The sequence below is a fragment of the Labrus bergylta genome, chromosome 7 (assembly GCF_963930695.1).
Source record: "Labrus bergylta chromosome 7, fLabBer1.1, whole genome shotgun sequence".
Lineage (NCBI taxonomy): Eukaryota > Metazoa > Chordata > Actinopteri > Labriformes > Labridae > Labrus > Labrus bergylta.
Window position 1 is genome coordinate 23,809,983 of NC_089201.1, and position 24,426 is coordinate 23,834,408.

Here is a 24,426-nt window from a genome sequence, read left to right on the forward strand (position 1 = left end):
TGGGACATTTTTCAGAGTTTATGCTGCAACCTATACTGTAGAATTTAGTTTAACTTTCCATGATCATTCAATGTTGAGTGACACAGTGGCTTTAACCTTTAATCTCACTGTCATTCTTCAATCCCTCTGAGCTTCTGTATTCTGCTCTGAGTCTTTATAAAGACAGCCTTACTCCAGACAGAGGAGAAGTATAATCTACCACTGTATTCTCCATCCAGGATGAGCCTGCCTACCTGATAAAACATACTAAGATAACACAGTGAGGACTTATTCCAAAGTTGAATTTCAAGTTACTTAAGACTTTCTTTTGAAGCATACAGCGGTACAACAACTTCCTCAAAGACAGGGGCTTATATTTAAGAAATCCCACCTCAAACCCCTCATAAACAACAGAACCTAAACCAAGTGAGGAGAGATTATAAAATATAGATTTCTCACTACCGTAATGGCTCTGCAAATGTCTTAACTTTGAGCTAAAGCTTCACTTTTGTTCGCTGGCCTCATTTCTTCCCATTGGACCGATATTCTGGGCCTTTGGAAATGGATTTACTATTCACAGAGCGGTGGTAAAGTTTCATGCTGACTGTAGAAGTCGGAGTCTTAGTGGCCTGTGTGACAGAGCTGGATGGTTCAATGGCTGCGACTGCTCTGGTGGGCCCCGACGCTCAGCACCATAGCTGGAGCTCGACGATGGAGCCCATTAAAGGCAGATCAAAGGGCCGTCTTCCTTCCTCTGCGTCTTTCTTGCTCTCTTCCTTCCTTGCCCTCTAATCCTTCAATGTCTACTGATTTAAAACATGTTTAGAAAAGCTATCAATCCCAGCATGTGTAGCTCTCTCATGTTTCTTGTTCCCTATTAACATTCTGAATTACGCTAATAAAAAATGAAATATCTAGCTGATTTCTTGGTTTGCATGAGCATGTGTGTCTTACATATTCATCCTTAAAAGAGCATGTACTAAAACCCAATTCCTGGTAATCCACCCTCTCAAGCTGACACACAGTAATAAATGCTTGGTTGATATTCTGCTCTCTTCGGTCTTCTCCCCTCTCTCTGTTAAACAGACCCCTTTAAATCGCTCTCAGTCTTTCTAGGGAGGCCACTTGGCTGGAGAAAGGGCAAAAGATTTTTTTTTTTTTTTGGGGGGGGGGGGGGGGGGGGGGATAATCCCTTCAAGCTTCCAAGAAGGCCTCATTTACAGTTTTCTTTCTCCATGCTTCATCAAGCTCTCCTGCTGTCCCTCTGACTTGCTTTCGTTCACTATCTCTTGCCTCCGCCCGTCCCTCCATCCGCACCCATTCCGGCTCTCTCTGCCTCACCCTCAGCTCATCGGGAGCAGACAGTGGCGCTCATTTCACTTCGAATAATCCCCTCTCACTTTCTTAAAGACTTCAATTACTGCCTCCTCTATTTGCGGCTCATCTCTGCTAATGCCTGTATCTCCCTGGCCAGGGCTTATATTCTCGCAAGCATGCAGGGGGACATGCATACACACACACACACACACACACACACACACACACACACACACACACACACACACACACACACACACACACACACACACACACAGAGAGACCCAAAAGTGCATGCAGACAGCTTCGCCTTCCACAGCTGACCAGCCCTCTGTGCATTTTTGCTGGTGTGCACACATACGCACGGACATAAACAGGAGCAACAACAAAAAGAAGTAAGTCTCAGTAAACCCCATCAGGACTGAAATCAAACGTGTGCTGATGAGCAGGGTTGGAGTGATCCGAGGGGGGACTAAATGAGCGTAAGCTTTGGCAGACTCAGACATCTCAGCACAAAGAGCGCAGGGCACAAGTCATGTTTAATCTTCTCCCCCTTCTCAACATCTTCTCGCTCTAATCTTCTCTCTCTCCTCTTCACTCTCCACCCTGTAAACGGCACCCACCCCTTCCAATTTCCCTTGTTCTCCTCTCATTTGCTCCTTTCCCTGTCTGACTCACATCCTGAAAGACGTGAAACCCGTTTGAAGTTGCATCGCCACCAACTGACTTGTGGTTGCAATTACTGACTCACCGGGATGCAGCATGCAATTGTTTTTTGCTTCTGCAATAACCAGAAAGAGGGAAATGTCTCCAAGGTCAGAATGCAGCCACTTCGCTCTGTCCATTGAAAAACAGGGCCTTTGTGTGGGTTTCAACAGGCATCATTACAATAATCATAGTTGAGTGGAGAGAAGACCATCAAAAGTAAAACTCGCCATGATTATCCAATTTCTGAGTTATCTCTTCTACCTGTGTTTCTCAGTGAAGGTGGAATGTAAGGTAAAAGAAAAGTCCATTTTAGTGACATGGTGAGAAGTAGTAAAGAGTGCAAAGTGTTTGAAAACATGTGGATGGGCTTATTTTGCATGTTTTTTTTAGGCTTTTTGTGTGCATCTCTTTGGCAAACATTTGATGGATGTCAGTGTGTTACAGATTTAAAAAAAACCCAAAGCCTTTTCTTCCACTAACTCTCTCCTTGCTCTATGTCAGGTAATTCCAAGGAAAAAACACATGACAAAATAGGAAAATTCATTATGCAGAAAACCACAAAAGAAGATTAGAAAGAGAAAAAGGGGGAAAGCGTTGGAAGAGCGATTTAGTGGGGATTATCAGGATGCTAGAGGGAAACATTCATAGTGAGATCTCAAGGTTTTTTCTTGCTGGTGAGCGATGAGGAGTTGCAGGCGAGCCAGCATTCAGCCAGGCATGCTGGCTGAATACTGGCTAGAAGGGTGGCAAGGAGGTGGAAAAGTGGAGGCCACCTGTCCCTCCTCTGATGCACTGTGATCAGGCGTCCCTCAGGGAGCAGTGGCCTCTTTGAGTTATATGTCCCTCTAATAATCCATCTGGGGTGCAGCGCACTCGACCAGGCCCATAAAGAGCTGATTTATCCCCTCACTGGAAATGAGAGGACCTGGCGACGCTGTGCAGAAAGCAGGAACTGCTGGCCCTGTTGTCAAGAGATAGAGCTGATGGACGGCCTGCAGCAACATCCACAACCACTCCACCCATTGGAGAAAAAGGCATCTTTTACCAAGCCAAAATCACCTCTCAACATTCACTGACTTGGATTTTTTTCTGGGCTTAATGAGTCATTTTATGGTCGCTTAGTAGGATCGGGAGCGTTCCTCTGTTTCATCCAGCTGCATGTAGGTTCATACAGGGCTTCATGGTTTTGGCCAAAAATGATAATCACTTTTTTTTATTGTTTATTTCAAAAACGTATATCCTACTACTCACCCACTGCCCGTGCTGGACAGGGAATGACATTTTTGGCCCTCACCAGCCTCTAACAAGTGGCCAAACAGAAGCAGCAGCCTCATGAGTCTATCCACTGTTCCACAATATCCATAGTCAAGCAAAAGTATGTAAAAAGAAAAACAATTAAAGAAAAATAACTCGAAAGCAGGTGGCTCTGGTTTGAATTTGACTAGTAGCTCTTTTTCTGAATGTTGTTCCCTCTCTCTCTCTCTCTCCCTGATTTCTGACTTTATCCATTGTTCTTTCTCTGTATTAAAGGCTTATAAAGGCCAAAATCATATTTGAACAAAAATTACTTTAAGAGAATATACATAGCGAACATGAAATATCTCCTAACAAAATTAGAAAAAGGATAGTGTACCTTTTTTTTAAATATATGTTCAATCGACTACCACATAGAGTTTCATTGGGCAGAGCACACATTTTAAACATCTATAATCTTTAGTAGCGATTAAAAATCTGTGCCGCCCCATGTTTATACACGTGCAGTCATTTAAAGCTTTGGCGGGAATTAGCATTTTGCAATCGTCCTGCTTATAAGCATCTCTAAATAGACGGTAACAACTATTTGGCAGTGTGCTGTTTGGCCCCACCTACTGCAATGCTCTTGCATTGTGTATTTAATTGGGTTGCAGAAAGATTTTGTCAGACTTCTGTTACATAAGTTTCTTTATTTAACACACAAGAACAAAACTTTGATTGTTCGTTCTGTGCTGATGGTTGAATAAAGTAATGTGCTTTTGATCGAAGCCAACTGAAAGGGACATTAGAGGGATGAATTGGAAGTTGAATGAAGGAGCGGATTGAAGCAGCATGCTGGCACAGCAGAAACAACTGTTTGAGCACATTGTCTGGGACCAGGCATTCGCCAGAAACTGCTAGACAGATTAATTAACACACATGTTCCCACACACGTGCACACACTTCCAGCCCTTTCTTGTGCTTCAAAAGGGTTTCAGCTTCATTTAGAGAGAAAAACTTGAAGACAAACACCTCCCTGCCTGAACTTGGAGGGGAAGCTTTTTGTTACTGAAAAGCAAAAGTGCTAGATGTCAGATGTTCAGCTGTGAGTTAGAGGCTTATCTCCCCCTCCTTTTTTCCTTTATCCTTTAATCTCTTATTTACATTAGAGTTCCCATCTTTTTATCATGCCGACTTTAATTCACACTCAGTTTTTTTACCTTCTTTTTCAATCTCCCTGGCTAATCTGCCCGTCTGCTCTAAAAGTCTTTCTCCTGGCTGATCACCTCCGATTGCCTTCTTACAGTATTTGAGCAGCCTGCCCTCCGTTTCTCTTCCTCCATCCCTTCCTTTCTTTTTTTTCCCTGCTTCCCTCGCTCTCCTCCATGGATCATAACCCTACTTTAGATAGCTTTCATTTCTCCAGCTCTTCAAAGCTTGAGTCTTAAGCATATGAACTTCTAAAGTGGCTTGAGCCAGCCCTGTATCTTTTATTCTACTTTGAATGCTAATGCCTAGATTTGAAGTAACTTTGCTCAGAGCACCCTGCACTCTCTTTGCCACTCTGCAGCTGAATTTGGGACAGTAGCCTGTTTGATCTTGCAGGAAGGTAAAAGTCTACAGGCCTCTTTCTCACCTGCTGGTAAGTCTGACATTGCAGAGGGAACTAAGGCAATAAACCTTATACATTATGTGTTTTTTTTTAACCTCACATAGTTAAAAGTGATGAACCCTAGTGTTATTTTTTTTATGGCCTAAAAGTTCTCAAATGTAATCTTTATGTAAAGAGCTCTTTTTAAAGTAATGTTTAAATCTGGACAGTCATTTTGAAGTTAAATGTTTAGGGTAAAAAGAAGGAAGAAGGACCTGACTAAATTGAGTTTAATTAGTTGAGAGGAGAAAAAATTATGCTCGTGTCTGTTTGGAAAATTTACAAGAGAGCAAATGGATCATTTGTGTGTGAGTGTCCTCCATTCCCTTGTCGCCTTTCGCTTTCTGTTGCTCACGGCGTGTTCAGTTCTCATTTGTAATTCAGATATCCTGGCATAGTTCAGCAACAGTCACTTTGCGTTAATGGCAATTAAAGGACTTAGCCTGAAACAAGGTCGGCAATCTTCTCTTTCGCTCTTTTTTTGTAAATTACGTTTAATCACCCCGTTACCTTTACCAAACACTCAGATCAACTGCAACGTATAACCTTCAACTTTCTCAATTCATCCTGCCATCTTCCTCTTTTTTTCTTTCAAACTCTCCCTTACCAATTAGAAAACTACCATTACTAACACAACTCATTTAAGGCTCTACATCTCTCAGCTATTGTTCATTTAGTATACCACTCCTGTTTTCTGAAAATCCCACTTTTTACATTACTTCACTGCTAGTTCCGTGTCTGCCGCCATTCACATTTTGCCTCCTCCAAGGCCTTGTAAGGTCTAAATCTCTGCTTTACAGCTTGTCTGTTGTGAGTGGATGTCTGGTAGTGCGATACCGCAGGGCTTTGGCACAAAATAACTTAGCGACTGTTGTTGGCTGCAGATAGGAAAGACTTGCAGAGGGAGAAGACTGGGGCAGTGTGTCAGTGGTGGTAAGAGGACAAGCTCTCAAGGCAAGGAGACGAAGGAGAAATGCCTTGTCGTTCTCTCTCTGTCAACCTTGCAGGCCAGACTGAGGGCCCTGTGGCTCGTCTTTTTCAAGTGGCATGAAGCCATGAAGTTGAGAACTCTCTTCCTGGCATGTGCTAATACATCCGTAGTGCGACTGATGTACTGACCTGCTGAGGGGCTGGCCTGAAAAGAAAAGTCTTCTGGGACTCTCAGCAGAGTTTAAAAATAAATAAATAAAGAATCTGTTACTGAGAAACAGTTAGCGGCAGTTAATGTAGTCCACTTCTCTACTTTAAGCTTTAAAGTCAAATTTGATCAACAGGGAGGAGTTCTCAAGTGAGGAGGAGGCTTCTTTCCTGTAAACAAGCAATTATACACACTCAGCATGCAGGGGGGGGAGGCTGCACTGTCTGTCAATAGCTACTTAACGCTGTCACAGAAAGTGGATGTAAGAAATGTCGGCCATAAAGTGTAAATCTCCAGCAGAGAGAGAGAGAGATGGAGAGAAAAAAAAAAGCTGAGTTTAGCATAAGCTGAAATTAAGCCGGCAATATAGGACATCCAAAAATCTCAAGACTCTGGCTGCTTCATTAGGCAGAAAGAGAGTCAGGACGAAGGCTGCTGTCATAAAGAAGCAGCATATCAACCATACTGTGTCATGTGCATTGTGACAATGTGTGCAGGTGATGGACAGTAATGAGAAAGGAGAAGTTCGTACGGTATGTATGTATATATTTCACGGCACATGTGTGCTTCAACATATATGCACATTTTCTCAAGTGGATATTTCAGGGTAATACGTGTGTCGTCCCTGCTGCTGCTACTCACCTCCCTGCTCACACAGCTGTTGGGCCAGAGCATCCTTGAAAAGGATCTGTCCATGATGTGTTGCTGTGGCTCTGAGAGAAATCAGGAGAGGAAGAGAAGGAGAAAAAGAGCGTTAGAAAAAGAGCAATCGGCCGCACTGAGGAGAAAGTTAACACGTCTGTCCTTAATATCTGGAGATCAATCCTGCACAGATGGCGTCATTTCCCACGAAACCAAAAACTTTTTCCTACATAAAGGACAATGTTTACTATGAGGTAACTTTGAGATAAAATGTCTTATTTAAAGCTACCGTGCATTTAAACATTTGGGATAGAGTAAAGTTGACATGAATGTGAATGACAGTAATGTAAAAATTAGCAGAAGTAAGGTAAGTTAAAAAAATAGCACAAAGAAGAGTTGACAATCTTGTTCATATGACTTATCTAACAAAAAAAAGTACTTTATTAGATATATACTGAGCACATTGTTGAAAATATAACCCTCATGTGCTCACACTGAACACATATCAAACATCTTCTGTATTTTATTCATTATTTAACAGAGAGACATGCAATGAACATTATAGCTTTATATGTAAAATACAAAGTAGATGCCATGAATCCAGGTTTCTTGCCATGGCTCATTTGGAACTCCTCTCCCTAGCTTGGCTTTTGGGATAAAAACAGTCGTATCTGTTCCCTGCACTACTGCACTCATACTTGCCTCAACTGTACACTGCATGTTGAGTGCTATATGGGCAGAATGTAATATAAATTTCCTTCCGGTGGCCAGAAAATGCATTATTCATTTGAAAATGGAGACTTCTTTAAAGAGCTAACAGGTGAAACGGCTCAGAGTGCAGTGGGATCTTTTACACGGACACTGAGACATTCTCTACTATGCAGCAGACATGTGGAAGGGAGAACCACTCTCATCTACTATAACAGAGTAACATCGGTGAAGATATACATTTATAGAGGCATACTGACAAAGCCTCTTTTCAGGTGTTGAACTGTCATCACTCACAATAATAATATAACAACAATATCATGACTACTATTACTACTGCTCATAACGAAGCAGCAGTGTTATAATATGATTAAACTATGACTAAAATACAAACATTAAAAGCCCATACCTCAGGTAGAGGGGAAACTGAGATGGACACATGGGAAAGAGGTTGCAATTTTCAAAAGTCCTTGAAATGAGTTATTGGAAAGACTGTCAGTTTTAGAACCCTTTGTAGCTCATTTTAGTCAGTGGTAGCAGCAGCGAATGGGATGTGCAGTGGCAACATGAACAAAAGCTCTATGCAAGGGGACCCAGCACTTCATTCTGAGATGACAAGTAAACGCTGAATTATAGCAATCAGTCTGTGTTACACACCATTGACTCCTATAATACACAGTGGGAAAATAAATGTAGAAAGCAGAGGTCAAAAACATTAAGAGGATAAATATCACAGCTGTGACGCATTTCTTCAGACTGTTTTATGTTATTCTTCTAGATCAGGAAATGTAGGACAGTGAGAGACAGAGTTGTAATGGAAATTTGGCTAGAATGAACATCAACTGTGACTTGTAAATCCAGGCAACCTCACAATAACACAAACACACACACTGACACAGAACTATGTTTACCAGCTACACACAGTGAGTGAGTCCCCTCGAGATGTTTTTGTGAATCTATGAGGCCTCTTGTCTCTGCCACGTGAGGACAAAATTACAACTTTTCAGATTGTTGTGTGAGTGTTCAGGGTCTCACAAAACTAAACACATGCCTATTGTCTAAGTCAAACCAATGAAGAAGAGCTCTGAGTAACCTTAGTGTGATCTCTAATTTACTGTAGGTTGAAGTCTATGAAAGCAAACCAGACAGCAGTTCTGTATACAATCAGCTGTACATTTCATCACAGACTAAAAAAGCAGAGGAAATGGGATTTAAAGAAGATGAACTTCATGGGGTGTACATAATAGGGGTGGAGCCCAAGTCAGTGAGTCCAACATCCACTTTGCAGACTTTCTCCTTCATTCCCCTTTCCCTCTCTACAGTCCCTGGTGGATTTTGCACGGCACCTCCAAAACTCTCCCCCACCCTGTTCCACGTTGCAGACTCAGGCCTTTTTATGGGTGCCAATGCATTTACTTGTTCATCTCAGTTCATCAATAATAAATAGACCTCTCATCAATTAGTAAAGATCTCTTGTGCCTTTGCAGAGCTGGGGAAAAAACATATTTAATTACACTCATATTTCAGAATCGGGTAAAAACTAATTTGACTTTGGTATTCATGAATAAAAGATGGTAGTAACAAACAGTGGGTGGGGATGTAGGAACAAGGCTCTTAAATATTAACTAAACACAGTTCTCAAGCTCACTAAACAGATTCTGTTGAGTGCAGCGGGACAGCGGGCTCCTTCAAAGTCCACCTTTGACCTTACACACATCTGTGACAGTAACCCTTACAAGGCCGGGTGGGGGAAAATGTAACGCAAAAGTGACAGCAGGGGCTGAATTATTCAAATATTTTGCTTGAGTTAAGATAGCAGTAGAACAATGTAAAAATTCTCAATAGCTAATTAGTCTGAGATTTTTTCAAAGCACTTCTATTTTTCCCACAATGTTGTTTTTCCTTTGGATAAATACAAATGCATCTTGCAGACTATGACAGTAGAAGAATAAGTCATGGGAATGGGGATTTTTTTTTTCCCCCTTGAAAGTGTTTGTGTGGTGTGTGTGTGTGTGTGTGTGTGTGTGTGTGTGTGTGTGTGTGTGTGTGTGTGTGTGTGTGTGTGTGTGTTTCAGAGGTTTTTGAGAGGTGTGTGTCTTAATAGCATGTATGTCATTAAAACAGTAGCCAGGAGAGGGCATTTAGTCTGAGCTGGGTAGTGTGTGATCGGCACAGCGCGACGCCGGCGTCTGTCCTGCCGTCACACTCCAGCAGCTCCTCAGCGTGTGTCTCTCATTACCGTCTATGTTCTGGGAGCCCCACACACACACACACACACACACACACGCACACGCACACGCACACGCACACGCACACGCACACGCACACGCACACGCACACGCACACACACACACACAGAACAGGCCAGGTACACCAAAAACATTAACTGAACATCTAAATGTTAATTTGACTTTCTTTGGGGGGGAAAAAAGCAATTAAGAGCCTTAACATGTTGGTATTTTTTCGCCCCTCTCTACCCTCCTCTGATTCAAACGAGGGATCGTTCATCTTGTGAAACTACCTGTCATGCTCCTCTCTCTCATTAGTCTGGAGAAGCAAATCTGAGAAATGGGAAAGAGAGAGGGATTAAGGAAGATGAAGAAGTGGATTTAGAGTCAGATATGGATAAGTGGACAGAGGAAGAGAGATGAGGGGGGTTGGGATTCGGTCAGAGGGAGATATAGATGGGGGTTAGATGGCCTTGTCTTTCAAAGTCTACAATCTGCTGTCAAATAGCGAGGCATGCGGGTAAGGGCAGAGATCCAGTCAACACACTTATAACGACACACACACACAAAGCCACATCTGAGCTTTAACATGTATGCAGATGGACAGGCTGTCACTCAAAGAGCTCCCAAAAGGGCCTGGAGTGGGTAATTACCAAGCATGTCTTCCATGTTAGATTACATGTTGCTGTCGGCCAAAAGTATCCCCCAGGAGCCGGCTTGACAGCTCCCTGCTAACCACACACACACACACACACACACACACACACACACACACACACACACACACACACACACACACACACCAACGCACACACACAAAATGCAGTGGAGGCCCAGCAGCTGATTTAGTCAAAAGCCATACATTACATGAGGTAAATAAAGCCTCTGCTTTCTCAAAGATAGGAATACACACTGATTCTGATGACACAAACAAACTTCTGTAACAGATGTTACACAATGATTTCCTCTCCTTTCACAAACTTTACACATTTGAGAGTGGAGAACATAGACGTTGCAGCGGTTTTCTTCCCTCGTTATACAACGCTCCCATCCCGCTCTTTTCAAATCCCAATTAAAAGCTCATTTTCTCTCCCATCTTACTTGGCCTGTTGGTAATCATGATTAATATGAGGAGTTTCGGTGGGGTGCAGTTCCAGTCAGTAGCACTGAGTTGGTGCATTTGGACCTGGCCGTTAAAATAATACACCATAATTGGTTGATTTATCTTCCATGTTGAGGACCAGCTGTGGTTGTGGCACCACAATCAGGGACAAAGAATACAAACATGGAAAGAGAGTAAGATGAGAAGTGAAAACAGGACAATGAGATAGGGAGAAAAACTGGGAGAAAGAATTCAAAGCATCAGTTGTCTCAAGAAAATCCTCACAGATCAAGAGCTCTTTATAAAGTCAAGCTTTTTGATATGTTCCGTGGCCATCAGAGCTTCAGAAGGTGTGACTAGCTATTTTGAATCACATTACTCCCCTCCAACTCCTTCTGCCTCTAAATTAATTAATTGAAAGAGGCTCTTAGAGAACATGTAAATTTAATGAAGCTCCGCAGAGGAGGGATTTGGGAGTTGTTCGGCAAATTACCTGCTTGTTAGCACAGGGTCATGCAGAGTAACGGCTCCAAATACAGCCAGAAGTAGCGCAGCTAGTGCTCAGTCTACAGCCAGGAGAAGAACAATTGACCTTGACATCTAGCGAGTAATAATTTAATTGGATTAGGAAAATTACAACAGTAAGTAAGTAAGTGAGGCAGAAAAAGAGAGCTGTGTGTCGAATGCTGTTGCTCTGTTGTTGATTCTGTCTTTTAAGGAGCTGTGTTTTAAAAGGATAACTGAGAAAATTTCACTTTAAAAAGCCTCTTTTTTTCCCCTGTCTTTTTCTTCAAGGGTCAAAGTGGGAAAATATGTTCACAACAGAGTGAAAAAAAGAAAGAAACGATGAATAGAGACCAATAATTCCCCCCAAATACATCAGGATGAGGAGCTGACCCTGTATCCCTCAAGCGTGGCTCCAATTGCTGCATTTAAAGTCATGCTTTATTTGTTTTCAATCTCTGCGTTCTATTTAATCTAAAATTGCTAAGGAGGTCAGCATCCCTGCAGGTTGAATGGTGACCTCCTGATGAGAGTGTGCGATGTCTGTGAAGCACTGATGGGATGCGGACAATTTGTGGCAGTATTGATCAGAGCACTGAGGTGAAAAATGCATCTATCTATGCACACGTGTGTGCATGCGTGTCTCTGTGTACACAGGTGTATGTATGTATTTGCAGGGGTCATGGCGCGTCACTTGGGAAATAGGACAAAATCATGGACGCAGAGATCTTTAACAGCAACAGGAGTCCCGGTTTGATCTGTTTAGGAGCCCTGGAATGGATGATCAATGATTTAGTGTTAGATTCTGAAAATATGGCACATTTAAAAGTTTCAGAAAGGTTAAACACATGAATACCAGAGATATAAGAGTTGCTGTCTTCTGTGTGAATTTGTGATATATGAAAATTGGAATTATATGGTCGGACTATGTCAGATTTGTCGCTCTGGTCGGTTTGTGGAGAAAAAAGTGGACAGGATTTATGGGCTCTGCCATGCCTCACATTTCTACCCCGTATTTCTCCATCTTCACTGCCAAAAGGCGATAACATAGAGCCAATCATTCATTTTAAACAGCCTAATGTCCATGGTGAATCATTAGCACAGCCAAAGGCTTGTATGGAGCTTAAGTCATGACGGGACCTCATTCACCAGTGATTTTATGCTAAAAAAAGACAGAAATATTGACTTGAATAATAAATAATCAATAGAGAAGACTATTACCAGAATAAAACAGGTGCTATAAAGGTCGGCCTGGTGTCTTAACTATGACCTTTGCCCTCTGCTTAATAAAACAAGCTGTGGATCATCCTGAATTTTAGAGGCATCAGGCAAGATGAGCCTAAGGACACATTTTTATATTCAAATGAAAACAGATTTTAAATCCAAGCTTGATTTGCCATGTGTTAAAAATTTGATAAACTGCATGCATCTGAAGCTTTTGCAATAATATAGATATTAATAATCGTTCACATTTATACATATATAGAGATTTCTTTGGCCCTAATGAAATCCTGTCTGATCTTACCAGCAATCTTTGGGCTATGGATTTTTAGCAGCATGCCCTAAATTCATTCATTCAAGCAGGAAAATAAAAAAAAACTGAGAGAGGATATTCTTGGTCTATTGTCCACTTGTCACTTGGAATTGTAGCTGCCAAACATAGGAAGAGAAGTGGGACCGAATAGCATTGAATCTCTTTGGAGATCCTGAGTGTGTCTATTTTTCTCCAACTCTACATAACTTAATACAAAGGGAATCTAATTTGCAGAAGGGGGGCAGGGGAATTCCATTCGAGCAAAATCAATCGTCTAGCCAACAAAATGACAAAGGCTATTGGATCCTTATTGGCTTTGGTCAGTTATAAACCTGGAGAGGAAACTCCAAAAGATTTAATAAAGAAGTGAGAATCTAGCTTGGTACCACTTATTCCTGAAATGTTATTAAAAATGCATTTTCCCAAACACAGCTACTGATGAGGCAACACCGAAACAAACGAGTGTGATTTTCAGGGGACAGATTACAGCTCAAACAATAAGGGGTTCATATCTCTGCACATTTTAGATAGTCCAATGAGTTAATCCAATGAGCCCTGTGAATGAACTTACATTGAATGAGACCAGGCTTCCTCCCCCCCCCCCCCAAAAAAAAATTGACTATCAACTTAAAATAAAAAAATAGTTCAGTTACTTTGAAGCATCAGTCAAACAAATCAATTCAGACGAATAACAGATGAATTATAAATGAGATTTTATACATTTTAATTATAAACAAACTGAAGAGTAGACAATGCAGGGTAACTCACAATATGATACATGACCAACAATAAGGATAATATCATGACTTTGTGATAGTTAATACACTGTAAGACAAAGAATATAAAATGACCCTAAAAAGGTAAAGAGAAGGATTTATGTTTTATTCTCTGGAATTTGGTGTCAGTTTCACCTCTTATCACACTTCTTCCTTTAACTTCTTTTAACAGCTGTCTGACAGTATCCCACGGCCTTGTCTTCTTCTTCTTTCATTCTGCTGTCATGTTCTTTTGTGGCCGATTAACTTCTGTTCTCATCACCCTCATTCATGTCATCAGTGCCAACATGAAGACACGTTAAGTGGGGATGTGGTGAGTCAAACTGGCAGGGAAATCTTTTTAGATTGCCAATTTTTTCTCCCTTAGAATATCAATAATTGGCAGCTAGATATCCCGGGTATCAATATTTTCCCTTCCTCTACTGTAGTATGCACAGAATATTACAATAATGTAATTCACAATATGTGAGTATTATATATCAATTTGTGATGAATGGTCACATCTTTTGTTTATGTGATCTAATTATTTTATCATGCATTGGTCAAACAACAACAAACTGCATTACAACTTTTCCAATATACAGTTTTAAAGAGTCTGAGTGCTCTGCTCTCTCTGTGAAAACAGCCACACCAGGTGGTTGTCCTCAACAGTGGACTTAACTACCATACCATACCATACCATACCATACCATACCATACCACATCTCACCATACCATACCATACCACACCATACCATACCATACCATACCATACCATATCTCACCATACTATACCATACCATACCATACCATATCTCACCATACAATACCATACCATACCATACCATACCATACCATACCATACCATACCATACCACATCTCACCATACCATACCATACCATACCATACCATACCATACCATACCATACCATATCTCACCATACAATACCATACCATACCATACCATACCATACCATACCACATCTCACCATACCATACCATACCATACCATACCATATCTCACCATACTATACCATACCATACCATACCACATCTCACCATACCATACCATACCACATTTCACCATACCATACCATACCACATCTCACCATACCATACCATACCATACCATACCACATTTCACCATACCATACCATACCATACCATACCATACCATACCATACCATACCATACCATACCATACCATACCACATTTCACCATACCATACCATACCATACCATACCACATCTCACCATACCATACCATACCATACCACATTTCACCATACCATACCATACCATACCATACCACATCTCACCACACCATACCATACCATACCATACCATACCACATCTCACCTCACCATACCATACCATACCATACCACATCTCACCATACCATACCATACCATACCATACCACATCTCACCTCACCATACCATACCATACCACATCTCACCATACCATACCATACCACATTTCACCATACCATACCATACCATACCATACCATACCACATCTCACCACACCATACCATACCATACCATACCATACCACATCTCACCATACCACATCTCACCATACCATACCACATCTCACCATACCATACCATACCACATCTCACCATACCATATCATACCATACCACATCTCACCATACCATACCACATCTCACCATACCATACCATACCACATCTCACCATACCATATCATACCATACCATATCTCACCATACCATACCATACCATGTTTCAACAAACAACACAGGAAGTGTTACTGTTCAATTTAAGCTAACAAGAGATGTGAGTGTTTCACCAACCACTGGATACACTCTTGCTGATCCCATCTAGCTGCAGATACATCCTACTGACTTCCCAGAAATAATGACTGAAAAACTAGTTTGTCCCGACTGCAGCCTTTTCAATTATTCAATGTTTGATAATTTATGATAATTATATATGGCTGTTGCCCTTTTTAATCAATTTAGTGTGTTATCCTACATATTCTTCTATTTCTTTCTATAATTTTTGAGATGGTTGTGTGTTACTGCTGGCTGTAAAACAAATTGGCCCTCGGGGATAACAAAGATATCCTTGATCATTCAGTCCCTTTTCCTCCTTCTTACTGCTCCTACATGTGTCTTCACTCAGGCTTCAGAGACATAGAAAACCATGAAATATAGTGAGTTTTGCAAACAAATAATCACCATGGCTGTCCGCATCAACTAATTACAGTAATCACAATTAAGTAAGGTCTAAAATTGATGCATTCATTTTTTTATAGAGAATAATCACATGCTATAAAGTCCCTTTTTTAAAAAGGGGACTTTTCTGCAGTGTCTCCGAGTAGTCACAGTGATGCAAAAGAATGACATACTGCATCTTTAAATGTCTTATTTCACTTTAAAAAAAACTTCTCAGCAGGGTTGAATTCAAACAGCAAGTAAAGAACTCTCAACTCAAGACAGAACAAAATGTCAGAATAAAAGCCTCACCATTTTTATTATTGCAAAAAAACTATTGAAATTTTGTGGTAAAAATGTTATCATTTGCCAGCCCTAATATGCACCGTACACATTAACAACCATTTACAGCATGCCATGACATAAAGGAACTATGTGCCATTTCAAATGCAGACATCTAACCTCTCGGGGGAACACTTTAGGAAGGGGGCTCACATGAAGTAATGAGAACAATCTCCAATCATACAGCTGTCTGAGACCCAAAGGGACACAATAAACACTTCAACTCAAAAACACATCACAAACACAATAACATAAGGGGTTTTTCATGCAGCGTTGAATGTGGGTATACAGCACCCGGATACACCCAAATGGCATCTATCGATACACAAGGAAAAGTTATCCACACTACAAAGGTTGTTTGAATATGTCTCTCTTAAAAACACTGTGGTTACATCTCACACACACTCAGACACACACACAACTGTCCTTACTGCCTTGAGGCTTTAAGTGAAGCAGAATAAAGTAAAAGAAAGGAAGAGACACACCAGCGCAGCTTTGCATTCACCAGAGGATGCTTTTAACTATTCTCACCTCTGCTAAGTGCAGCAAAGCATTATGTAGACTGTCATGTCTGAGCAACAAGAACAAAAAGTGGGACACAACTGTGTTTTAAGCAATCATTAAAGCCTGAGTTGGTTTTGCATACCGAGAGGTTTACTCCTGATCTATACTTTGTGAAGCTTTACTTTGAAGGTTTCAGGTATGATTTCTAAATCTGCAACTAATGAGCCCTTTTATTAAAGATGAATCACCTTGTTTGTTTTTTCATTTAAGAAATATAAAGTGACATCGATAAAACGTGGTTCATTTCCCAGATGCAAAGGGAACACACAAATGCTCTTGTGAGGAGTTTTTAGCTGTAATGAATCTGACAGATATTAATACTGATGCATTTATATGACCTACAAAAGCAAAGAAGACCATTAGAGGGGGAGAGGATTATTTATATATAGTTGTTTTATATGCCTGTCACTCCTCCCCTGGGTCAGCTGTAAGACGGGGCAATTAACAGCACCCATCCGAAACAGTCATAGACATTTTCTTCATAAAAATTATTTATTGTGAGTTAAATGGAGGACATTTGGAATAAAGAAAGATACATTTTTCGTCAGTATGCATAATGGATTGTTTTGTTTGACAAAAAACCCCAAACTATTTATATTGAAACAACAAGATTAAAAGGATTATGAAATAGTTGCTGATTTTCTGATTTGATTGGCTATATCAATAGTGGTCAGTGTTTGCTTAAGGATGCCTATGTGTGTCTGTCTTTCTTCACCTCCTCTTCTCTCCTTTTCCCCTTCAAGGCCTCCACTTCTCTTTACGTGGCAATTTACAGCCACCCAGAAAATGAGTTCTTGTGGATGCCCACGTTACTGCACTCCATCACACTCCTCTTGGTGATCTGTTACCAGGAACACTCCCACAATATTGCCCATAAAACTGCTCACAGGCCCGATATTAATGCAGCGACGGGCCAGCTCCAGCCCTGTGAAGGACATCCTATGTCTGTGCCTTTAATTTAAACACTCATGGACACTGCCAATGGAAAATGGTCCTTGTATCAATCAGGGCAGGAGTGCAATTGGCAAGGGCATGACATTGCATTTTTTACATTTTGTCGTCTCACTAACACTTATATGGTTCATAACTTTGTTTGACGTTTGGGGGTTTTGGAAGATTTGCTTCTGCTTAAATTGGTTAAGCTCTTTTGTAAAAACTGTCAGGGGATATCCTTTGGCAAAAAATGAAAAAAAGGATCCCATTGTCTAGAGTAACATAATGACAATTCACTGCTGACATTTTTTCTGATGGCACCCAAGCTGGCCCTGGCTTTGGTCACAAGAGCCTCGCCTGTTGAATTTTCTCAGAGTCATGTCACCGCAGCAGATACATCCTGGTGAAGATGGGAGCTGTGAATTGGAACCGTGTGTGTGTGTGTGTGTGTGTGTGTGTGTGTGTGTGTGTGTGTGTGTGTGTTTGTATAAGTAGCAGTCTCAAGCCAGCTTGAATGTGACTGGCTGACTTTGATAAGGTCAGCCGCAGGGGCCCCTATTGTCATATAGTGGTGGCCCCCTGCCAGCCCCACTGTCATCAGGACTGGCCCACTGCCACTCCATGGTTTACACTCAAACACAAAACACACGCATGGATGCACACACAAACACTGAGGAAACACACATTGGTCGTAAGCTGACACACACTTAACAGTAAATGTGTTTTCTGGCAGACAAAAAAAAGAGCCAGTAAATCTGTTTGGCTCCATGGATATTGTCTAGATGGCAGCTCTACTTCAGCAAATTCCCCAGCTGAATCCTTTTCAGTCAGTCGGTCCATAAAAGTCTCTGTCTCACAGCCTATTGTGTCCCTTCAGGAATTCACTGGGGGATTTCTGTAAGCACTGCCAAAATGTTTAATTTTGTTGTGGGTCTTATGAAACACTGATGTGCAATTTGCGACGTCTTTCAAGTTTTGAAAAAGGATGACTGCTTATGAAGAGGGAAGAAATAATAAGGATTAGTATGATTTTTAACGGCCAACAATCACATTTAAAGACAGGAATTATGTTTTGATTTCAGATTTCACTCTGTTGCTCTTGATGTGAAAAGTGTAAATTTTGTCCAAGTAAAGTTTAAAATTACAACAACACTCTTTGATTACTTTCTAAAAGATCTTTGTAATGTGTTGCTGTGACTTTGCATGTGCCAGGGTTATTGGAGGCCTCCCTTTTCCTCTACGCTTCTCCAGCAACAGCTGCTAATTGCATTTTGACTGATTATCAGCATGAGGCTGTAAATCACCAACAATAGGTCTACAAGGAAAGAGAGTTAGAGGATGTTTTCAACAGAAAGAGATGGAGAAATGATGATGAGCAAAGGCAGACAAAGCAGAGGGGAAACAGAAAAGAGAAGAGGAAGAACGGAGTCTTTTCTCAAGCGGACAGTGTAAATGTCAATCTTTTCTGACTGGGATAATCAAAGAACATGTAATCTTCAAGGAAACAAAAAAGCAACATGAAAACATGAAGACAGATAGAAGGCAAGACCTGTGTCCCCAAGCAAACTGGTTATAGGAACCCTATTAAGCTCCAAATAGAGGCTTTTATTACTAGAGAGAGTTGATAACGGCTTTACACAGAAAAGAGTCATCAAGTGAACCAGAATTTCAAAACGTGTCTGCTGTATGTGTCTGTATCACACCCATCCTCCAGAGACGGGTGGGTCTGTTCTCACATTTTCCTTAGAGAAGAGTTACTGAGCCCATTAAATGGTAAGATGGAGATGATTTCCGTTAATTCTAAACAGGGCAAACAAACACACACATACACACACACATATGTACACACATTAACACCTACCAGAGCGAAGGACATGTCTAGCAAGGTAATGAGGACATAATAACTACACACAAACGCTATCTCTGTCCCCTGTTTAACCCTTTTCCAGTCATTATGTATGCTTTCCTTGACAGGATGGCCTTCTAATATACTTTATTTTGCTATGATAAAGAAAACATGGCCCATAATGTCAGATAATAAATCTCATTCAGGCTTTCTGAATCAGTATGTAGTCGAATAACAATGACGGAAATTACAGTTCAAGACTTCCTTGTCTGGGTTTGACTTGTGGCAGCTGTAAATGTCCCAGTCTGAAGCGCAACTCCCCATCTGTCTTATCCTCTCTTAGCCACATAGACCCATGCATGACTTACAGGAAGTTGACGCAGCCGGTGCCAGGCGGCGGGGCGATCCAGACAAAGCTGAAGCTGGAGGAGGGCTGGTGGCTGACATGCGATGCAACCACACTGCAAACAAACTGGGTTCCTCCAAACTGGCGCTCTGGAATCACACCTGAAGGAGAGAGGGGTGGAGAGTTAGCAATAATCCAACAAGGATATTTAAGAAAGACAGAGAAAGTTATCCGTTGTCACTTTGATTTAGAATGTTTGCGTAATCCTGCAATCAAACGACCAAACTTTTCCCCAGGCCTGCCTTTGTTCCTCTCAGTGTTTTCCATAACTTCCAGGTAGCAGCTGGTTTACATTTGTTTTACTGCAGTATGAAAGTCATCTTTGAAAGACATAAAACTTCCGTGTTTTATTGTACATTGAATTTGTAAAAAGTACATTATCATTCTGTGGTGAGCTCATTTAAAAGATAGTAATTTTATAGTCTGCCAGCAGACTGCTCCCAAGAGCACCACAAACAGTGTTCCCTTCATAAACTGTGCTGTCAGAAAAACCACACCCAAAGACAAACATTTACTGAAACAAAGATGTGGTGCATAAGATTATATTTAATTTATGATCCCTTGAATTGAGAACAAGGCACTTTGTTGCTTACCCTAGCCAGTTTCCAAACAGCAAACTTAAAAAATGAACCCATAGTGAATTACACTTCAGCACACTCATTGGCGCACAAAACAAGTCATGTTCACCCTGATGGATTACCAAGAGCATCTTTTGGAAGTGAGTTAATGCATGAAAAAAATTCAAAAAGAAGAATCATGTTGGAATAAAAATAATCGGCTTTCCAATAAAGTCAAACATTTTTAGAAATTACAACGCTACAGTAACCCACTGTTTTGGCAGCAACGTGCCCTGCCCTAAAGAGGCAATATATAATATTGCTTAAAATAACCCTTGAGCCTAGACCACAATGAAAAGTTAAATCACAACAGATGTTAAAAATATGAGAAGCATCACATTAACTATTGTGTGTGAAAAGAAAACACACGGCTAGATCATGTGTCTCCATTGAAGTCTCCGATCTTACTTTCTTGTTACATGTGTAAAAAAACACAGGTTTTTGAAAAACATTCAAAGGTTATGACGATCTCTGATGCAGCTCAGAAAGTGAGGAATGCATGTATTGCTATCTGCGTGATTAACAGATAAATTCATGAAAAATCTGTATCCTTAATGTGCTGCCTTTATAATCATGTGGTGGCTGGTGCGTTACTATTCTAGTCGCTGAAATTGTCTCTCAGATGGACCAGGATGTACATCTTAGTTCCTTAGTTTGGTGCTTACACGTAATGTTTAGTTACTTAGGTCAAAAGATGCCAAGCTTGTTTTTTAGCCTCTGAAAAGTCAGAGTTGTGTCACCTGACACCAATGCTTTCTTCATCTTTTCTTATTTAAGGTGGTTAACAAACAGCTTTCAGTTGGGGTACAGTCATCGTCTGGTGGTGGTACAGCATTACAACCAGAACTCAGTATGAGTAATGGAAAAACTATACTTTTAAAGAAGCAATAGCATGTTTCATTAATGTCTGATGATATAGTAGGGTCATTGTATGTTTTAATCCAGTAGATATTTTACAGATTGGTCCTTTAAAATGGGATAATCCCAATTACTCATCTTGACTATTGGAATAAAAATAAATCCTGATAGATCTCTACACCACACAGATTCCATTCACCAACATCCAGAGTCCTGACGAGGCCCAATGCAACTTTAGATTAATAGAACAGGGTGGACAATGGGCATAAGGAATTGATAAGAGTTTGTGACTGTTTTTTAACTGTAAAGATATTAAGAAAAAGAAAAAAACTATGAATGAAGTCATGGAGAACATGTAAACATGGGCTGAACATGTGGGGTAATGCAAGATCAAGTTTGAGTACTACAACACTAGTGAGTACCCGGCTTTACATGCTCACATAACAATTCTGAATCAAACAGGGAATGGGATTTACTACCTGGTGCACTAATATATGCTAAATGGACTTGAGCTTATATAGAGTTTTTCTAGTCTTCCCGACTATACTCAAGCGTTTTTAATATAGATCTACAAAGATCACTGTTATGAATGATTTCAACTTTGCACTTACATATCCACCTTGTCCCGTCCAGCTTTCTTTTCATATGATTTTTAAACAGCACTCTCTTCATTTAATATATCTTTAAAGTCATTCATTCATCCACTAGCCATTGTTGTTTTCTTTTTATTGCTTCCTGTGTTACACTAGAAACTCATCCCTCTCTCCTTTAGTCCAATTTTCTCTATACTTCTCTCTGTTCATCATTTGCTTTCTCTCAACCCTCTCCCTGTTTCCTGCATCTCTGTGAACGATGAATGTATTATTGAGGGTCTGTGTCCGGCTATGATTGCAGCGATGGAATGACATCATGTCACACAATCTTTCCTTCACATCACAGAGGGCAAGGGCAGGACGCTGGCGGACTCATCAATCACTGCGCTGACATGCAGAACACTTTAATAATTCACTGTTACTTAATGTCTTTGGAGTGTCGGCAATAAGGCGTTCAAACTGTACGATTACTATCTCACAGTATTAATCGCATTCATGAGTTTAACGAATATTTTTGTGTGTATCTCCCAGACAGTAACCTGAACTTTTGTCCTTACTATACAACACCAAATCTACATATTGAGGTCCAGTGCACACTAAGTAAATTCAGCCAGTTAAAAAAGATATGCTGTGTCCCATCTGTGTATGAAAATGTGCTGTGGGCTGCAGTCCTCTGCTGGCTGGCATGGGCTCTTTATAATGTGCAAACACAATCGTCCCCTCACCCCTCCTCAATCATAACTCAACCCGCTGAAAACATAATCAGCAATGATTAATAACATTGGAGCTTTAATATCCCCTGAATCAATGTGCAAATCAATATGCAGAACCCGTGTCTGTGTCTGTGTGTGTGTGTGTGTGTGCGTGTGTGTGTGGTCCAAACTAATTATTTAAAGAGAAATAATTCCGCCCATTTCTGACAGTAATAAATTTGACCTCACAGATTGCATCCATAAATACGCACAACGCTGACAGCATTCTAAAACAGTTTCTGTATTTCTGCCTGGGTTTTCTTTGTGCGTCCTTAAATCTATGTTGATGTGTATGTGCGGCGGTAAAATCAAACCTAGCTATCATTTCTGTAAACAGGCTTGTTTTTAAGTTGAGCGCCATGCATTTATCTGTTCACTCTGTTGGGTTTGCAAAGGTTTTCTTAAGCCCAGGTGTTGTACGTTTTTCCAATCATAGAGAGAAATACCAAACTCCTTAGCACGAGTTCAAACTGATTAATCATACATGCTACATGATTTAGGAGGTTTCACATGACGACAACATATTGTGTCATTATGTGTGAGAGCAAGCAACGTGTGGGCCTAGTGTGTCAAATTTACGAGATGTGGAACGGAGCAGCCTTTAACATTGCGAAGGAGCTGCTGGTGTGTAATAACAGACTGAGATGTAATCACCCGCTAATAGTACTGCTGTTCTCTAATCACCTCAGTTTCAACCTCTCCGCGTAATGGCCACGATTTACTCTAAGGCAAACACATACACACTCACATAAGGAATGTCACATAAACACACATTACTGTCAAGGGTTATTGCAGTCTTGTTTGCCTCGGAAAAAATCTCCACAGTACCCTGTCTTTACCGCTGACATACAGAGCCACACGAAAGGTTTTTCTTACGTAGCACTCAGGGTAGCATGCTTTGACATAACCATACATTTCTCACTCTTTTGTAACACCCTCTGACACAAAAGAGTGTCATTTCTTCAACATTTTCCTTGCTGTTTGTCCATGCCAAGCCCTTTAAACACCAAAACCTGAGCCACCAAGACAACAGTTTGGGCACTAATTGTGCAATTCTTTTGGCAAAAGAAGACATGAACAAGTGCTGTGAATATTTCTCACAACATTTCCATGGTGCAATTTGAGAATCCCTGCAGATGTGCATAATACAAGCTAAGCTCTTGGAAACACAATCTGGATGGAAAGCTGCAAAGCAAAACAGACAGAGAGAAGTGTTTGGGTGCTTTTGAGCAGCAGACTGAGAAAAGGAGATAGCAGAAGGAGAAAGTAAACAGGACAGACATAATGAACCACACATTTAACTCACTAAATTAAAGGAATATTGACATTAAAAGTGCTGTAGCTCATAACAAAAATTGGGTGTAGCATTGTAAGGAAATAAGGAACATGGAAAAATAAGAGTAGACAGAGCGAGAGGCAGAGAAAAACAGGGAGCTGTTAGAGTAGGGCGAAGATGAAAAGGCAGACTGATGCACTTCAGGACACAGCAGCGCCCGGGACTCGACACTGCTCACAGAATTTCTATTCCCACTTGAAAAATACACCCAGGCGTAAAAATGCAAATAACGAAACGAGTCCCTTTCATGTCCGTGTGTGAAGAGAGAGAGAGAGAGAGAGAGAGAGAGAGAGAAAGAGAGAGAGAGAGATGGAAAATATCACTATTATTCAATGAAAACCAAATCCCAACCCCAGTAATGCAACAAGCTGTAGTGAACCTGGACATAAAAAAGCCTGACAGTCGGTTGAGTAGAGAAAAAGAAAGACAGGCTCTTTCATCATTGTGAAGTGAAAAAACGTAACAAAGCTTTTCATGTCCTTATACACTGGGTAGACA

The 24,426-nt window shown here is 40.8% G+C and overlaps 1 protein-coding gene across 7 annotated transcripts in view; it reads right to left on the reverse strand.

Moving 5' to 3' along the window:
• The window catches only part of reln (reelin), a 93,565-nt gene that overhangs the window by 36,670 nt on the left and 32,469 nt on the right, over positions 1-24,426 (reverse strand). For all 7 annotated transcript variants that reach the window (XM_065957085.1, XM_065957084.1, XM_065957087.1 and 4 more), the window contains exons 3-4: positions 19,735-19,873; positions 6,669-6,739 (exon numbers count right to left, since the gene is read on the reverse strand). In XM_065957085.1, coding sequence (XP_065813157.1) covers positions 6,669-6,739; positions 19,735-19,873 — 210 coding nt within the window. The remainder of the gene's footprint in view (positions 1-6,668; positions 6,740-19,734; positions 19,874-24,426) is intronic.